General features: G+C 42.3%; 1 protein-coding gene and 1 long non-coding RNA gene across 3 annotated transcripts in view; one reads left to right on the top strand and one right to left on the bottom strand.

The window, feature by feature from the left end:
- Positions 1-15,676, bottom strand: part of PPP1R1C (protein phosphatase 1 regulatory inhibitor subunit 1C) — a 94,187-nt gene extending 78,511 nt beyond the window's left edge. For both annotated transcript variants that reach the window (XM_025203234.1, XM_006022852.1), the window contains exons 1-2: positions 15,424-15,676; positions 13,090-13,150 (exon numbers count right to left, since the gene is read on the bottom strand). In XM_025203234.1, coding sequence (XP_025059019.1) covers positions 13,090-13,150; positions 15,424-15,504 — 142 coding nt within the window. In that variant the 5' untranslated portion in view covers positions 15,505-15,676. The remainder of the gene's footprint in view (positions 1-13,089; positions 13,151-15,423) is intronic.
- On the top strand, positions 1,804-10,798 carry LOC112550186. The gene is made up of 3 exons (XR_003093870.1): positions 1,804-1,872; positions 2,616-2,729; positions 10,698-10,798. It is a non-coding gene; the product is annotated as an uncharacterized LOC112550186 (long non-coding RNA).
- Positions 15,677-16,257: the final 581 nt, after the last annotated feature.

Raw genomic sequence — 16,257 nt, 5'->3', positions numbered from 1 at the left:
GGGAACAACTCCTTGCTGCCACTGCTGCCCCTGCTACTGACAGGTTCCGGATCCAGCTGGGCTGCAGCCTTATGACCTGCTGTTAGCACAAAAATTGTGTAGCCACTGCCATCCACACTGCTGCTGGGCCCTGGCTCCAGCCAGGCTGCAGCCCCATGCCCTGTAACCTGGTGTTGGCACAGAAATCTAGGAGGGCACAATATATGCCCCCCTCCCCATAATCCCTTCAACGCATCACCAATGGGTGCTTCAGTACTATGTGAAGCTACTGGAGCTGGACAAAGTGTCTGCAGGATAGCTAAGGATCTGGGATCCCACTTCCGTTCTGCTCTTAAGTAAATCATGAAACTTTGGACAGCATATAAAAATACATTTGGGGTCATATGCTACAGTCTAAACATTTTTTTCAGTGTATACTTATAATGTGAACTAACATGTTAGTGATCTCAGGAATAATATAAGTGTAATGGATCTTATCTCACATAAGTACTATGAAAAGTAAATTAAAGAGAAAAAATTGTAAATTAATCAAAATTGGGGAACAAGAATGAGTCTGAAAGGTGACACAAATGAGGGAAGGAAAACTTCATCCTTCAGTCTATAATAAACATCAGAGATCACCTGGTCTTATCTTTATTCCCACTTTCCACAACCAATATTTAGTTGTTTATGCTAAAACTCAGGCAAAGCTTTGAGGCCACATCTGACTGCCACCTTGCTCAAGGGAAATGGCAAAAAAAGAGACTCCAATGCAATATTTTTTAAGATTAAATCCAATCTCGAGGTCATTAGATGGGAGACATTTTAAATAGTTTTGGTAATGTCCTACAGGGGTATTTGTTGTAGCCAACTGCAGACACTTCCTCTGCCTGATGAAGGGTATTTGTACCCAAAAGCTTGCAAAGAAGAATTTTTCCAACTATTTGAGTTGGTCAAATAAAAGATATTGGATTTACCCAAATAACCTTGTCTGCCATAATGTCCTACATGTATTTATCTCTTTAAACTGTGCTCATCCCCATCCCCCACTTCTGTTTGAGTGTCTCTTAAGATGAACCCTAAGTTTATGAGCCACTATGCATTATTTATCTTAAATATGAATCACATTCTAGAAAACCTGACCTTTAGCACTTTGCTAGAGCTAAGCATGAAGATTATGACAGCTCTTTTGGCAGACAATGTGCATGACCAAATTCTCATTCTCTCCTCACAAATGGAATGTGCTTCCTGAACATGTAACTCTGGAGTGTCTGCATTTCTGAGGATACTAAGCAAAAGGAAAGCTTTTTCTGGTTTGCTTTATTGCTTCTGTTTGGAATCCATTAGCTATGTAGAAATATTTCTCCTCTGAGTTGTATTAAAAACAGCTCAAGTATAACTGCCCTCAATTTTTTGGAAAGCACGGCTGAGCTGTTTTGTAAGGAGCATATTCTGCCCTCTTTACTCACACGAACTAGGACCTCACTCTGTGAGCTGTCCTGCAGAATTCTGCAGAACTAGGGATGGATCCAGAGGGAATTGCAGTGGCATAGTCCCACCTTCATTTGCGTAATGTAGCTCAGTGGCTCCAGTTCCCTGCAGTCCCAGATACCTGATTTCCCAACTGAGCTGCAGAAGCAGAGCCAGGAATTTTTTTTAAGTCCCCAGATCAGGTAAGAATCTCTGCCTCCACCTCCCCCATCCCCTACTCACTAGTACCTCTACTGCTCTGCTGGCCTGCCCACATGGGTAGGAGTGGGGGTGGGGGGGGGGGGTGTATCCTCCACTGCAGCACTGATCGCTATTCCCAAACTCCCCTTTTCACCTTCTAGATGTGCCTATATGGGAAACAGTCTGCAAAGTAAAGTTAAATTCACCATAAGGCTTTTAAAGGTAAGTAATTGGACTACACATGATCCCCCAGTACAGAGGTGAGTGAAGGGGAAAGTTATCACTGACATTATTTCATGCCTATCAGAAATAGCTGTGCAAGCATGCTAAAGGTAAGGTATACTTAAATGTACAATAATCCTTTTTGATTCTAAAATCACTTTGATGCACATTTGTTCTTGTTTTGTTTTTTTCCTGAACTATTTCACAGTTTCATTGTGCTGGCTGGCTCGTTAACAACTGATCTAAAAGATGTGGAAGTTGAAACAGCATCAGCTGCCAGTGCCTTAACTCACTCATGTTCGCACTAGTGCTGGTACGCTGATTATTGGACATGCACCAGGACTGGCAGTGCTGGACAGTCATTCATTTTCACTGCCCTATTCATATATTCTGATCCTTTTGTACAATGTTACCCTTTAATTCGAGAACTACATATTTAAAGGTATTTATAGCATATAGAAAAGCCAACTGCTCTAACTTTAAAAAAGCTACAGTTAATGACAGTTTTTATTGATTTACTGTTTTTCTGAGTATTTTATTACTGAGTTACAAGCCCGAATTTGCAATTGAAAACAGCTGTTATTGGCTTACTTGCTTTCAGCTTCCTCAACCAGAGCAAGCAGTATGTCCACAGCAGCCAAAACTGAATGCTTTTGAAAATCATGTCAGATCACATATTGTAGGCCCATGATTTCAGTTTGTATTAAGGTTTCAATGATCTATTTGCCTCATAACTACTGCAGGATTGGCTTTACAACTGGATACCAGCACAGATGACATCTGTCTGCCACAGGGCACCTGGAAGACTTATTTTCTACTGCTGTTTATTTTGCCTAAGATGAAGCTGAATATTAGAGGTAAACCAAATAAATCAAGTATTTATTAACATTTGTACTGGAATAAATTAGTCATAAACATTTATGTAATTTACAGGATAATAGATTTTTTTCCTCTAAATATCTGCTTTTGCTATGGTGTTCTTCAACTGAAAAGCATTACTAGCAACAGTAATGAGCTTAATTCTACAGGGAAAGCAAGAGAGTGAACTGAACCAATTTAGCAATGGTATAACGGGAGTTGCAAGTACTCAGTGCTTCTTATTTGCTGCTAAATATAGAGCTAGAAAAGGTCAAACAGGTATCTACCAACCTTGATCAAATCATTGCCCTCAATTTTTTTTTTCAACAGAATAAATCTTCTTAAATACTTAGAAATTTTTGCAAAATAGATCTGTATCCACTGAAATTCTTTGGGATTATGGCAAAAAAAAACACATATTTTTTTCAACAAACACAAAAAATAAAAATGGAATTCAAATGAAAAGAAAAAAATGGTGAAATTCTTTACAGAAACAAAGAATTATTTCCCATTAGTATATACATCTAGCATGTATTGTTGAAGGGTAATAACCCACAGTTGGACAGCCAGACCACACTGAAAAGATGGGAAATTCATACAAATAAGATCTTTACCTCCAGCCCTGAATCAATCCATTGTAGTTCATTTTCTTGTCTCTCTCGTCTTTATAAAGAGCTAGTTAACTGTGTGAGTTTGAAGTCGGTCAGGAGGCAGAGTAGACATGCACTTTTATAGATTAACTAAATAAGATATATCCAGAGAGCACAAGCTTTCATTGACCCAATGCTTTCAGATGCTGTGAAAGGACATGCACAAAGGGTACAAATTATGGGGGAGCTTAGGGGGGAGTTGAGAGCCCCCCATAAGATTTGAAAATCATAACCTGGGGGGAGGGTCTCTGATAGGATTGCTCGTTCCAGTGAACCAGTTTAATTTTTTTTGCAGACTGGCTCCCCAGGAGCCAAAGTATAATTCGAACCATGCATGTAGAAAGCAGAGTATTAGAAGGAGAGAGAAATTATAATATAAAAGACAAGGGAGGTGGAAGAGAGAGAGAGAGAGATAGGGGAAGAAAGGGGAGAGGGGTAGTGGTTGGAGAGGAAAGCAAACAAAGGCCACATCCAGACAAACAAGAACATGTCTGTTGCAGTTCCTCAAAGCAGCCTGAGATGCCGCAAAAGGCACACTGGGGATGAATGCAGTGCAGACTCTAAATTTGATACTGGGAAATCCCAGTATAAAAAAAAAAAAAATGATGGAAAAAAGTGGTGCAGGGCATGCTCCTGGAGCAGGTCAGAGGCAACTGGAGGCTGGGTCCCCCACAGAGAAGCTCTGGTACCTGGCCAGAGCATTTCTATGGCTGCCACATTCCCCTGATACCCCAGCACACTGCTTCAACATGCTGGAGCAAGTAAGAGTGGGGCAAGGCTGCAACAGCAGATTGGACCCAGGCTCTGTCCCAGGTAAGTAGGGAAATGAGGGGTGGGGGTGGGAACTGTGGGTGGAGGGACTGTGTGGGGGTAAGGGGGACTGCTCAGGATTGGTGGGTCCCCTGGCCCCCCTGTATGGTGTACAGCCTTCCTGCCACAGCAGCAGCAGCAGTGGCCATTGGGGTGCCTGTGCCCACTCTGGCAGAGACCCCGGTGGTGTGGTGCTACCTCAGACCCGGCAGCTGCACATGATGCTGGCCCAGCCCACAAACCCTTGGGCAGAACTGGGCCAGCTCTTGCTGCCACCTGGGGTCCTGGCAGCACAGGAAGAAGCCACACGCCCTCGACCCAGGTCAGGTCATGCCTGCATGGAGCCAACCTGGCCCAATGGCACACACGGCACATGGAGGCAGGACCCAGCCTCGTCCCTGGGTGCATGGCTTCTGCATGTGGTGTCAGGACCCCAGGTGACAGCAAGAGTGGCCTGATCCTGTCTAAGGGTAGGCCAGACCCATGCCCTGCCAGAAGCAGGCATGAGTGCCCCAACAGCCACTGCTGCTGCTGGGGGTGAGGGGCTATGCGCTGTGTCGGGCAACTGTGTGCTGTGCAGGGGGGGCAGGTGAGGGACTCATCCTGCCTAAACAGTCCTCCCCCCACACAGTCCCCCCACAAACCCTACATCCACCCACAAACTCCCCTCCAACCTACCACAAACTGAAGATCTGGAAGGAGCTAGGCAGGTCAGTTTGCTCCAAGTGGCACAATTTGCCCCACACCAAAGGGCATGATCAGGCACGTGTGTTGAGGCACAAATCTCTGGGGCACAAATTTGTGCCGCTGCTATTTGAGCTGCTGCAAGTGCATGTTCCTGCTTGTGTGGATGCACCCAAAGGGGTTACCATAAAATGATCATGCAAATGCTATACAGGTACCTCTGGGTAGACTCTCACTCTTCAGAGTTACCATCCAGGGCTCAAATATGTGTAAACAAGCAAGCAGTAATACTCTTCTGGGTTCTGACCACAAAACCAACTCACCTATTTGGGATGCAAAAATAGGACAAAGCTCTCAGCACATTGTGCAGATGTTCAATGTGTCACTTGGGTTATGGTCATTTGTGTTATGGTGGCCTCCGCTAATCCCCTGGTCCTTAGGTCCCACAGAGTGTGTTTCAAGTAAACCAAAGTTCTCTCTAGGGCTCCCCAGGTAAAGTTTCCTGTTGGCAGTGGTGTGCTTGGGTCCTTCCTGATGGAAGAACAGGGGAAAACAAACAATTGCACTTTCCTAAGCCCAGCTGCTCATGACACCAGAACAAGCTGTCTCACAGAGTAGAATATGTGAACTGTTATAATCCTTTTTGCCTTCTTACACATTTTGGCAAGCTATGAAATGTTGCCACACAAGAATTATCACAGACATGTAGGCTAGGATCAAACATTAGACATAAACCAGTTTAAGTGAACAAAAACTGGTTTAAACGTGTAACAGAGCAGACATTCAGTGCACATAAACCAGTTTCAAAATGGCTGAAACCAGTTTGAGATAACCCTGGTTGAATGTAGTATCAGACTTAACTGATTTGGCTCAAACCAATTTATGCAATGTCTGTTCCAGACCCCCTTCCTGGTTTACCTTAAACCAGAGTCCCCCAGCACCCTGGTATGCTCTCTGGGCTGGACTCTGCTCCAGCCAAGCAGGGCTGGCCACTCCCCTCTGTTCCCCAGCCAGAGCAGGGACAGGCAGGGGCAGGGGTCTGGCCAGAGAGGGGTTTAATTCCCCCCCTGTCCCACCAGTAGGGACTCGAGCCGGATCTGCCAGGTGCTCCCCCCTCACTGCTACAGCAGTGGGCCAGTGAGGCAGAGGGGGCAGGGAGGTGGGTTATTCTCCCCTCTACCCCACTGACCCCAGGGGACCGCAGCTGAGTCTGCCTGCCCCGAGAGGCAGAATAAGCCCCTTCCCATCCCCTCTGCCAGATGCCAGAGGGAGGGGGACTAACCCCATCTCTGCCCTGCCCAGGGGACCCTGATGGCCAGTGTCTGGGCCCACCAGGTGGGGGCTGGATAGGGAGTGGGCTTCCTGGGCCAGCTCAGAGGTGCTGGTGGGCCCCAAGCCCAGCAGCTGCCACCATCGCACCCCCTGCCTGTGCAGCACTTGGGGCTGCAGCTGCACAAGCAGCTGTGGGCTGGCTGGAGCAGGGGGCTGTTCTGCCCTGCACTGCTCTGGGTGGCATGGGGGCAGGAAGCTTCTGCCCCACACATGGGGCTCCAGCTCCAGCTCCCAGATGCCTTGGAAGACAGAAGGTGCCCAGGTGGAGGTGAGGGGAGAAAAACAGCTCTGCTGGGACAAGCCACCTTCTCCTTACCTGCTGCGTTTACTCTCCCTCCCATTCCTGCCACTTCTGAGCTGCTCTGGGAGGTGGCGGGGGCTTCAGCCCAGCGGCTTCTGCCTCGCGCATGGAGCTCCGGCTGCAGCTCCCGGACTGAAGCCTTCCAAGGTCTGGGAACTGGAACCAGAGCGCCATGTGTGGGGCAGAAGCTGTGAGGCTGAAGCTTCCCAGTCCCCCCACCCCACACACACACACACCCAGAGCAGCCTGGTGCGGCCCTGGCAGCAGTAGCTGGAGGCAAGGGGGAGGGCAGAAAAGCACCCCCTGTCCCAGCCAGACTGCAGTTGCTTGTGTAGCTGTAGCCCTTGGTGCTGCACAGGGCAGGGGACATGGCAGTGGCGGCTGCTGGGCTCAGGGCCCGCCAGCACCTCTGAGCTAGCCCAGGAAGCCTGATCCCCAGGCAGCCCCCACCGGACAGGGCCAGATATGGGCCAGCAGGGCGCATTGTGGCGGGGGGAGGGATGGGGGTTATTCTCCCTCCCTCCTGCATCTGGAGTAGAGGAGAGAATAACCCCACTCCCTGCCCCATCTGCCTCAGAGGGCATGCTGACCAACCACTGCAGCAGTGAGTGGGAAACACCTGGAAGATCTGGCTTGGGTCCCTGCTGATGGAAGAGGGAATAACTCTTCTCTGGTCAGTTCAGCCCAAACTGGCCATGCCTCACCAGCACAGCTTCCCTGAAGATGCGGGTATGCTCTAGTGCCCCTGGCTTCTGACCTGATATGTGCCTGCATGCCTCTGCTGTTACAAACCGGTTCAGCCAAAGCAAGTTAGACTGACCTGCAAAGGTTGAATCAATTCAGGCTCCAGCTTTTTGAATGTCTGTCCCTAGCCCTACACTGCACAGTTCGAAGCAGGGAAGAGAACCTTGAGCTAGCTCTGAACCAGCTCACACAGGTTACGGAAGTAGTCTAATACCCACAGCAGCCTACAGCTCCGTGTCAGCTAATTTATTGCCACTGTTGCCACTACTGCTTCTGGCACTTGCACTAGCTCATTTAAAGCTAACCTGGATATCTCTAATCTACTCTGCATTGGGCAGACATACACTGAATTAACATCTACTGAATGACATTTATACATCTCAGAGATATTGTTTTGCGCTCTTTGAAAATTCATTTATTTGTTCCATCGGTTGGTATGTTTTATGATCATCTTTGCAACAATAATAACCAGAGACTTAACAAGAAGGCAGTTTGGAAGAGGTGAAATCAAGTCAGAAGGCTACATCTGCCCTCAGTTCAAGTGCCGAGTAAGGTTCTCAGGATGGGGTTGGAAAACCCAGGTATGTGAAAGTGCAAAAACCCCCAAAAAACTTAGTTCCAAAAAGGAAATAAAAATAAACTGCAGACATCCTTATGTTTGCATTTCCGTAGCCAACTTTAGGACCCAGTAGCATTCTAATGCCCACAGTAGTGTCAAGCACCCTGAACATTGTGACCTGAGCAGGGCAGATGGTGCCAACAGGCCATTTGCTGTTGTATTGGCTTGACAACAAGGCCAGTACATACAAAGAAGCTGGCATTGTTTTCTGATGAAAGTGAACATTGATTACTTTAAATCTGAGCCATGACCTGAAATTCTTTTCCTCTCAGAAGTCACTTTTTACCATAGTTACCAGCTTTTCTCTGTGCCATTTATTTTTCACATAGCAAAAACTGCTTTCTGCATGTCCTTTCACAGCATCTGGTGATGTGAATTTGGGTTCATGAAAGCTTGTGCTCTGTACACATATCTTATTTAGGTCATCTGTAAAAGTGCGTATCTACCCTGCTTTCCAAAAGACATATTCCTCATTTACAATGTTGCATGGTCCAGGAGAAAACACCGCATCATGCTTCTGCCATGGTTCTGCGAAGAGGTGAACGGGAGATGGGGAAGGTTCTGACTATTGTTGTTTTAAAAAATATCATCACAAGATAAACACAAAACAATCAAAAACTTTGCTTAGTCTCAGAGGATGCCCACATTTAATGTAAATATGTGTTTAGCTTGTTGAGCTTCTCTCCAATCTATAGTGAGTGCCATAAAAGATATCACTAAAAACACCTCACTTTTTGATGTATCACCAAATTATTGTGAGGGTGGGTACAGACAAAGCTGACAACTGTTGTTTCTATTTTATTTTAGTTTTGTTTGGCAGTAAGTGGTGCAGTTACTGAGATTTAACTCTTCCCCTTAGCAAGTTATTGGTGAAACTGTACATGGTCATTTGGTGATAGCAACAGAGTACATGGGAAAATAGAACAAGCCATGTTCCCATATGCTGCATAAGTCTGTGGAAGCCAAATCCAAGATCAGTCAGTTAGTTTGCTCTGGCATTTTTTGTCTCCTTGAAAGTAAAGATTGAGAAAGCCTAGTAGACTTTTCTTATAATGTTAGAGAATGTTACTAGTTAAAAACTATTTTAGCCCTAGTAACCGTTCTATTTTCACATATATTTTCACTGTATCAGTGAAGATGCATTCCTTGTTTGCATCTGAATATATAGTAGACATTCAAGAGGGATGAAGTGGCTCGGGGCCTGGCGGGGGGCAGGAAATAACCCACTCAGATCTTTGTAGAGCACAATTCAAATTGAATTATTACAAAGGTCTGAAACATAGATCTGACAAGTTTTACTCCCTTCTGATTTCTGGCTCAGGCTACATCCAGAAATACCCCAAAAATGCTATCTATACTTTTCAGCTGCAATCAGGTGCAAATATCACAAAGCTTACAGGAAAGTCATCTCTTCCAAGACTTCTATTTTGAAACTTCAAAATAAGGAGTTTGGGATAATGTGAATACATTAGGTAATACATCCAAATATTTGGAAGCTCATTCAGCTCTCAACTTCAAACCTTTTGATGTACACCCAGCAATAAACTATTTATCTGAACTGGGGAAGTGGTAGGCTACTGGATAAGGCAAGAAACTAAAACTCAAGAGAAATGGGTTTAGTTTTAGTTTCGTGTTAACTTGCTGTGTGACTTGAGTAATTGACTTCAGCTCTCTGCCCCTACATTTTTTCCATTTATCAAACTGTGATAATGATGCTCACACAGCTGTTTGTTGAAGTGTTAACTATTATTAGGACTACATTATTATTATTTATTAACTCTAAGCCCATACACTGATTAATTACTCACTATTGGAGAGGGATCATTTTAACAGTTCTTGGATGCTCTATAATTTCTGAGCAAAAGCTATTCCTAGTCTTGGCACTTGAAGTTTGTTTTGGCAAGGTGTTGTATACTGCTTAGACATACTGAATGCCTCCAACTACAGCTGACTTCTGTGAGAATTGAACATTATCAGCATCCCTAGGTTTTGCTTAGCATCTTATAAGATGTAAATGCATCTGTATAAGCCAGCATTTTCACAACCACTTCTAACAGGTTAAAAATACAAGTAGCGATGGAAATAGTGAACTTCAAGATGCATATATTTTCCTTCTTTCCAAGGGGCTTCTAATTACAATCTACCCACACTTCTATATACCAAATGACTCTAAAATACAAACACCACTGCACATTTGCAAACATCAGTCATACACATCTGAATACAAGCATATCCATGCACAAATCAGAGTTGCATACAATTTACTAAAAATGCTGTAAGATTTGTTTTAAAAAACAATAACTGAAAAAATCAGAAATCACTAAGAATTTTCAAAAAGAATTTCAAAAAGAACTATAAAAATGATTTATCTCATGCACAAATAATTTGAGAGGGTTAACACCATTTTTCTGCCATAGCTAGAACTTAAATGATACTCAGTGCAATGTAAAAAGTCATAAAAATATTTATTTGGGGTTGTAGTATAAACATTTCAGGAAAAAGGACAGTAAGCATGTAACTAGTTTGTTTGCAGTTAAGTTTCCTGTAAATCAGAGAGAGTCCTTATTCTCTGTTTGTCTTTGATTTAATGTTGTACTAAGTATCTATTTACAGAAGGAAATGTGACTGTGTTCAGTGTACAGATGGAACTCTGATAGAGAAAAACAGTCAAGGCAATTTTATTTTAAATTAAGGCCAAGCAGTCCTGACATTGTATGACCCACTACGCTAAGCAAAGGTCAGAACCTAACAGTAGACCTCTTGTTGCTTTGGGGTACCTTTCAATTGCACTGCCTGACACCTCTGGCCTTAATGTCTGTTTGTATAGCTCTGGGAGGGGGATAACAGCGTACAACCCCTCTCCCCAGTGCCAGCACAAAGGTCTGGCAAGAAGCAAAGGACTTGGCTAGCAGATGACTTTTTGCAACAATCCCATAATGTAACCTCAGCCCCTTGGTTGAGAAGTCTGGAGTCCAGCCAAGGACACAAGTGACAATACTGAGCAAGGTGAGCTTTATACTGTCTTTGAACATCCACAATCTGCACTACATGGCAATCTAATCCTCAAGGTCTGACCCTATGTGCTTATTCCTACAAATTACTGAAAATTTCAATTATCATCATAGTGTAAATTGAAGGTGCTCGGTGCTTTAGAGGAAGAACTCCGAACCTGAAAGGAATAGATCTAAAAATAAAGTTGGGATTTCTTTACTGAGGGTCAAATACTTATTGATTTTTAAGGCATCCAAATAGGACTCAAGTGGAATTTAGGCACAAAGAGCAATCCAAATCAATCTTGTTCAGCCACTGTAAAACACTTAGGTTCCTGGATTTATTAGGGATCTCCATTTTGCTCTGAAATAAAACTCTGGACTTGGGCTGCTGCTTATGCTCAGAAACATGCTACATTGTTACCAGGACAATTAACTCTTGCCAAAAATCTGCTGCAATCCCAAAAATTGCTAGGAGGCACCTAAGCTTCACCTAAATCCCAATTCTTCAGATGAGCACAAAGCATGACAAATGACTGATGCTAAAAGCAAGCTTACACGTCAGTATCAAACCTGCGTGGCAGTACCCGTATTTTGACCAATAGTCTACCAATGAAAGCACTTACTCAGAATGTCAGAAACCTAGAGTGTCTATAGATGTGCAGCAAGGCTGCTCTGAAGCACTTTAATTACAGCACGTTGGAGCAGATTCCAACGTCTCATGTATCAGCGTCTCTGTGCTGGCAAATGGAGGTGGGGCACTTTAACTAAAGCTCATTCTAATTAAAGCCCTCCCCCACAGAGCACATGTATAAACACCCTTATGTTCTAGACCCATGTCACCCTGCAAGGATTTAAACCAACATTTTACATTTCCCAGGAGAGTAATACTACTGCCATAGGTTGAATCGGACCTACCCTATCCCTCCTGTGGAAGTTGATCTAGTGGGCAGCCATATAGGCAAGATTCATGGGGCCAAAATGAGAGCATGACTCTGTGCCTAGTGGCTATAGTACTATCATGGGTTTCAGGAGGGAATCCTGGGTTCTGTCCCTTACTGCCAGGGTTATTTCTGTGTTTCAGCCAATGATTGTCTAATGCAAGTGCATAAACAGTCCTAGCAGATGAGACTGGAACCTAGGAATCACACCTTTCAAAGGAGTACCTTCCCTACTGTATCACACAGAGTGTCCGTTCTTCTTGCTGGCTTTAAAAAATAATTTTAAAAAATAGCTTTTAAACAGTGGAGAAAACTAATTAGAAAACATCAATTGCATTGCATGGGTAGCATATTAATAGTAAATTATTCATTCCACATCTGAAAGAAGAATGGAAAGAGACTGTTTGGAAATCCTGAAAGCTAAGTGTCATCCCACAGCAGGGTTTTTTGTTTTTTTTGTTTTTTTCCAGAATAGTTTTGTCTAAATTAAGTAAATTTAAGAATTTTGATAATATTAACATTTTTCTGCAATTCATTCTTTTAATTTCCTTTTTCTAGTGCTTTTGCACAGATTTCCTAAAAGTAAATACCAGACATTTTTGGAGGCCATAAGGATGCACACGCGTGTAAATTAGTTACAAACCAGCCACTGAAGAAAAAATTCTGGCAGGAGCTCTAAGGGAAGTAAATATCTACAAGGGTTCTCATGCGAGAGTGCGAATACCAGCTGTTTCAATGAAAGATTGACTCATTCATCTAAAAGCTCTTTCTTTTTCTGGGCTCTCTCTTTTTCAGGCCTGTATCCCTCTAGGAACTGGAAGACCAAGAACTCTATGAGCTTAATTCAGCTCTAAAGATTCCCCTCAACATCTGAGCAATGAAGGAGAGGGTTTGTGGAGGAAATCGCTGCACTCATCTCCAAAGCACAAAGGCAACTAAGTCCTCTTTTCATCTGCAACACAGGATATTGGGGCAACTAAATTCTTCTTTCAGTGGAGTCCTCCTTTCATCTGCAACATGGGAGATTTACTCATGGGATGCTGAAATCCTGTCTCTACTGGTATCAATGGGATTTTGCACTTACACCAATGGGGCCAAGATGTTTATAGAGTCACTGTATTTACTATAAACAGACTGAAGATTCGTAATCTAAAATTTAGTGCTCTATACTCAATGATACCTTTTTTTAACTTTTCCTTGAATGTACATATTTAGTAACATCATATTTCAAAAGACATATTGCCCCTATATATGAGTGCAGCAGTTCAGAAGACACGTTGCTTCTTACCTGGGGGTGCAGGCTCATTCATAATGACCAGTGATGCTGGTGTAGGCCTTCTTTTCCTGATCTGTGAAAAACATAGGCCCAAGCAGAGTCATTAGGGACACTAGCTACCCTACATCCAGAACAAAATACAAGTCCATCAAAGGCCCTATCAAACCATGCAAGTGAAAGACGCACACACACAAAGAGCAGCATTCAGAGCACAGTTTTAATAGCACAATAATGATCACAATCAGACTAGCCCCAGTGTACTGGGAGATCATGGCTTCCTAAGGAGGGATTTTCAAAAAATCGCCTAAGGGACTTAGGAGCACAAGTCATATTGTAAGGTATTGGGACTTGTGGTCCTGAGACACTTAATTATTTTTTAAATGCTTACCTTTGTTCTTTATTTCTGGAAAAAATTGAGTTGTTTTATGAGCAGGGGCATCTGAGGTTGTTGTACTTACCACTAATAATTGCTATTGTGCCGCTGACCTGAAGCTTATAAGAAAAGCTAAGAGAGGGGACAGGGAAGCTATCAGTCACTATAAGAACATTTAAAAAAGTCATGTCAGCATCTTTATTTTAGAGCAATTTAAAAATGCCAATATTAAAATGCTTCCAAAATAAAATCCTGTAAATACTGCATATTCTAGGTGTCTGTCTATATAAATACTTGTATGTGTCTCTTTTCAGTTAAATTTTATGAGTACGCTATGATTCTATGATTCTGATCTAGTGGTTTCATGATTTTGATTAATGGACATTGCATTAATGTCTGACAAGACTGTTGGACAATTAACTAATACAGCATTGGATAAACCTTTGGTAATGGACATATTTGAATCGAAAGCTTTCTTTTCTTTATATTATAGCTTCCAGGCTCCTGACATTTCTTCAACAGTACTTAAGACTATTTAGCCAGAAACCATTCTGTGACACAACTTCAGTGGCAATATATTGGTTCTTTTCTAATTGTTTAAAAGCAACATCTCTAGATTGATCAGAGCAAATTCTGTTCTCAGTTGTGTAAACGGAAAGTAGCTCAATCAATCTCAGTGAAATTATTCCGGATTTGTACAAATGTAGTTGACAGCAAAACTTATTTAATTTCATCCAATGTCTAAAATAAATGATAGGGAGCTTGTAAAATAAAAATAGATAATAAAGAGCTAGAGGCAAAATATGGCTTATAATACTTCTATGTCTGTAGTTATTCTGTGAAGGCCTGATCTTGTAGTTGTTGAAGGTGATAACTCTCATTGGTTTTGAAACAGTGGGAGAACAGGTCTTGCTTGAGTTAACTACAGAATTATTCCCTAAATTATGAATATACTTTATTCCAAAAGAAATAATCTATGGATCAGTTGAAAGCCTAAGGATGCCTTTTCTTTTATCATCTCCTATCTTTCTTTATTTCATGGCTTGCTCCAACTTACCATTTTCTGGCAAACACCGCCTCCTCTTAGGAGACATTACATCAGAAGACTAAGGAAACAAAATGTCTCCTCAAATGCAGATGCAAACAGTTTCACTGCCATCACCAATAATGACATTGTCAAATTTCTATTGCATCTTTGGTACCATTAAAACTAGATGTATCAAAATATTAGTAAATGTACAACAAGGAACAGTCATACACTGATGGACTAGACAAACTAATAGATATTATCCATGTCTGTCATCTAAGATTCCATACTCATTGCTCTTTATATACAGATATAAACATATACGTCAATACCATTTCTGTCTAATATGAGCTTTACCTGCATACATTTTATGGGTCAAAATATGCTGTGATAATGCATTTATATCTATATGTGTGTATGTGTGAATTTATAAACCCATGCATATATCCATATACACACATTTAATGGAATGGGTAGACTGCCAAATAAGTCTTATAAATGTGGGAATAGTTGAATAAATGATTATGCAGAATTCGAATGATTTGCTCCCGTATCAAAGTAAATGGCAAGTGCCTTGTCTTCTAACCTGACTATACAATATTTCCATTAAGTACATACTACCAAATGTATGTCAGAATATCTTAAACAATATATTTTAACTATTTTTCCATAAACAGAGAGTTTGAGATGATGTACTCATATCAAGTGTGCTTACCTTTTCTAAAAACAACATACAACAGCTAAGATACACTTTTAAAACCTGCATAAATAAGAAACAAGCATTTTAACAACAGGACAAATCCTGCTCTCCTCTACTTTGTTTGTACCACACATAAATCAGTGGATTTAATTTCATTTTACACCAAGAAATATTTAGACGAGGAATATTACCTGTTATCACCCACACCTTGTTCTCTAGGTAAAGAAAAAAACCTGGCTTGCTTACCTGTTCAGCTGCTTCAGGATCTATTTGACTCTGAAATAATGGCACAGCAAACTGTATCTTTTTAGGACTGTTGGGCTCCATAATAACAATAAGGAGAATCAGAAGAGAAAAGAGCCCAGAATGACTGAAATAAGAGAGTTGTTTCTGTTATTATCCCCTGGCGCACTCCCTAAAGCCACAGTGAGTGCTTCTTAATAACAGCTGTAATTCCTGAGTTAGCAAGTGAATCTGTATGAGCTGAGCAGCTCCCTCATTCCACATTCACAGCAATGCCTCTGGCTTGACAATTTGTGTGTGTGTGTGTGTGTGTGTGTGTGTGTGTGTGTCCAGTCCTTCAGATCCTCTCAGCACAAAGCTGAAAGGAACAATAAGCTAATTGTGTACCAGTTCACTTCTACATATGCCAAGCATTCACTCAGTAGCTAATTGAAAATGCAATACTAGCATTGCATGGCCTGGTGCCCTGGGATTTGAAAAAGAGGATCTATCCACTGTACATTACTAACAGGCTGCTCAAAACTGCAATGTAAGCTCCCTCTGAGTATTGCTGATGGGCCCTTAATTATTGATGAACACAAATCAAGAAGTTTTCAGATTTTGGGGTAGAAATGACAGTAGGGGTGAATTAATTTTTATGCAGTGTGAGCGTAATTCCCCGCTCCAACTTTCAACCCAACTAACCATCCTCTTTTATTTCACATACCTTCAAAATATACTTCTTCCTGGAAGCTTTTCAATAATAATCCTACATAGATATATGTGCATTCCTTCATTATGAACTGCTAATTATATGGGCCTCTGCCATGTTGTCAATCTCAGATTTAGACAATAAAG

This window comes from Alligator sinensis, unplaced genomic scaffold (genome assembly GCF_000455745.1).
Source record: "Alligator sinensis unplaced genomic scaffold, ASM45574v1 scaffold269_1, whole genome shotgun sequence".
Classification (NCBI taxonomy): domain Eukaryota; kingdom Metazoa; phylum Chordata; order Crocodylia; family Alligatoridae; genus Alligator; species Alligator sinensis.
The sequence above is the reverse complement of the archived record's forward strand: the minus strand, read 5'-3'. Positions and strand labels throughout refer to the sequence as shown.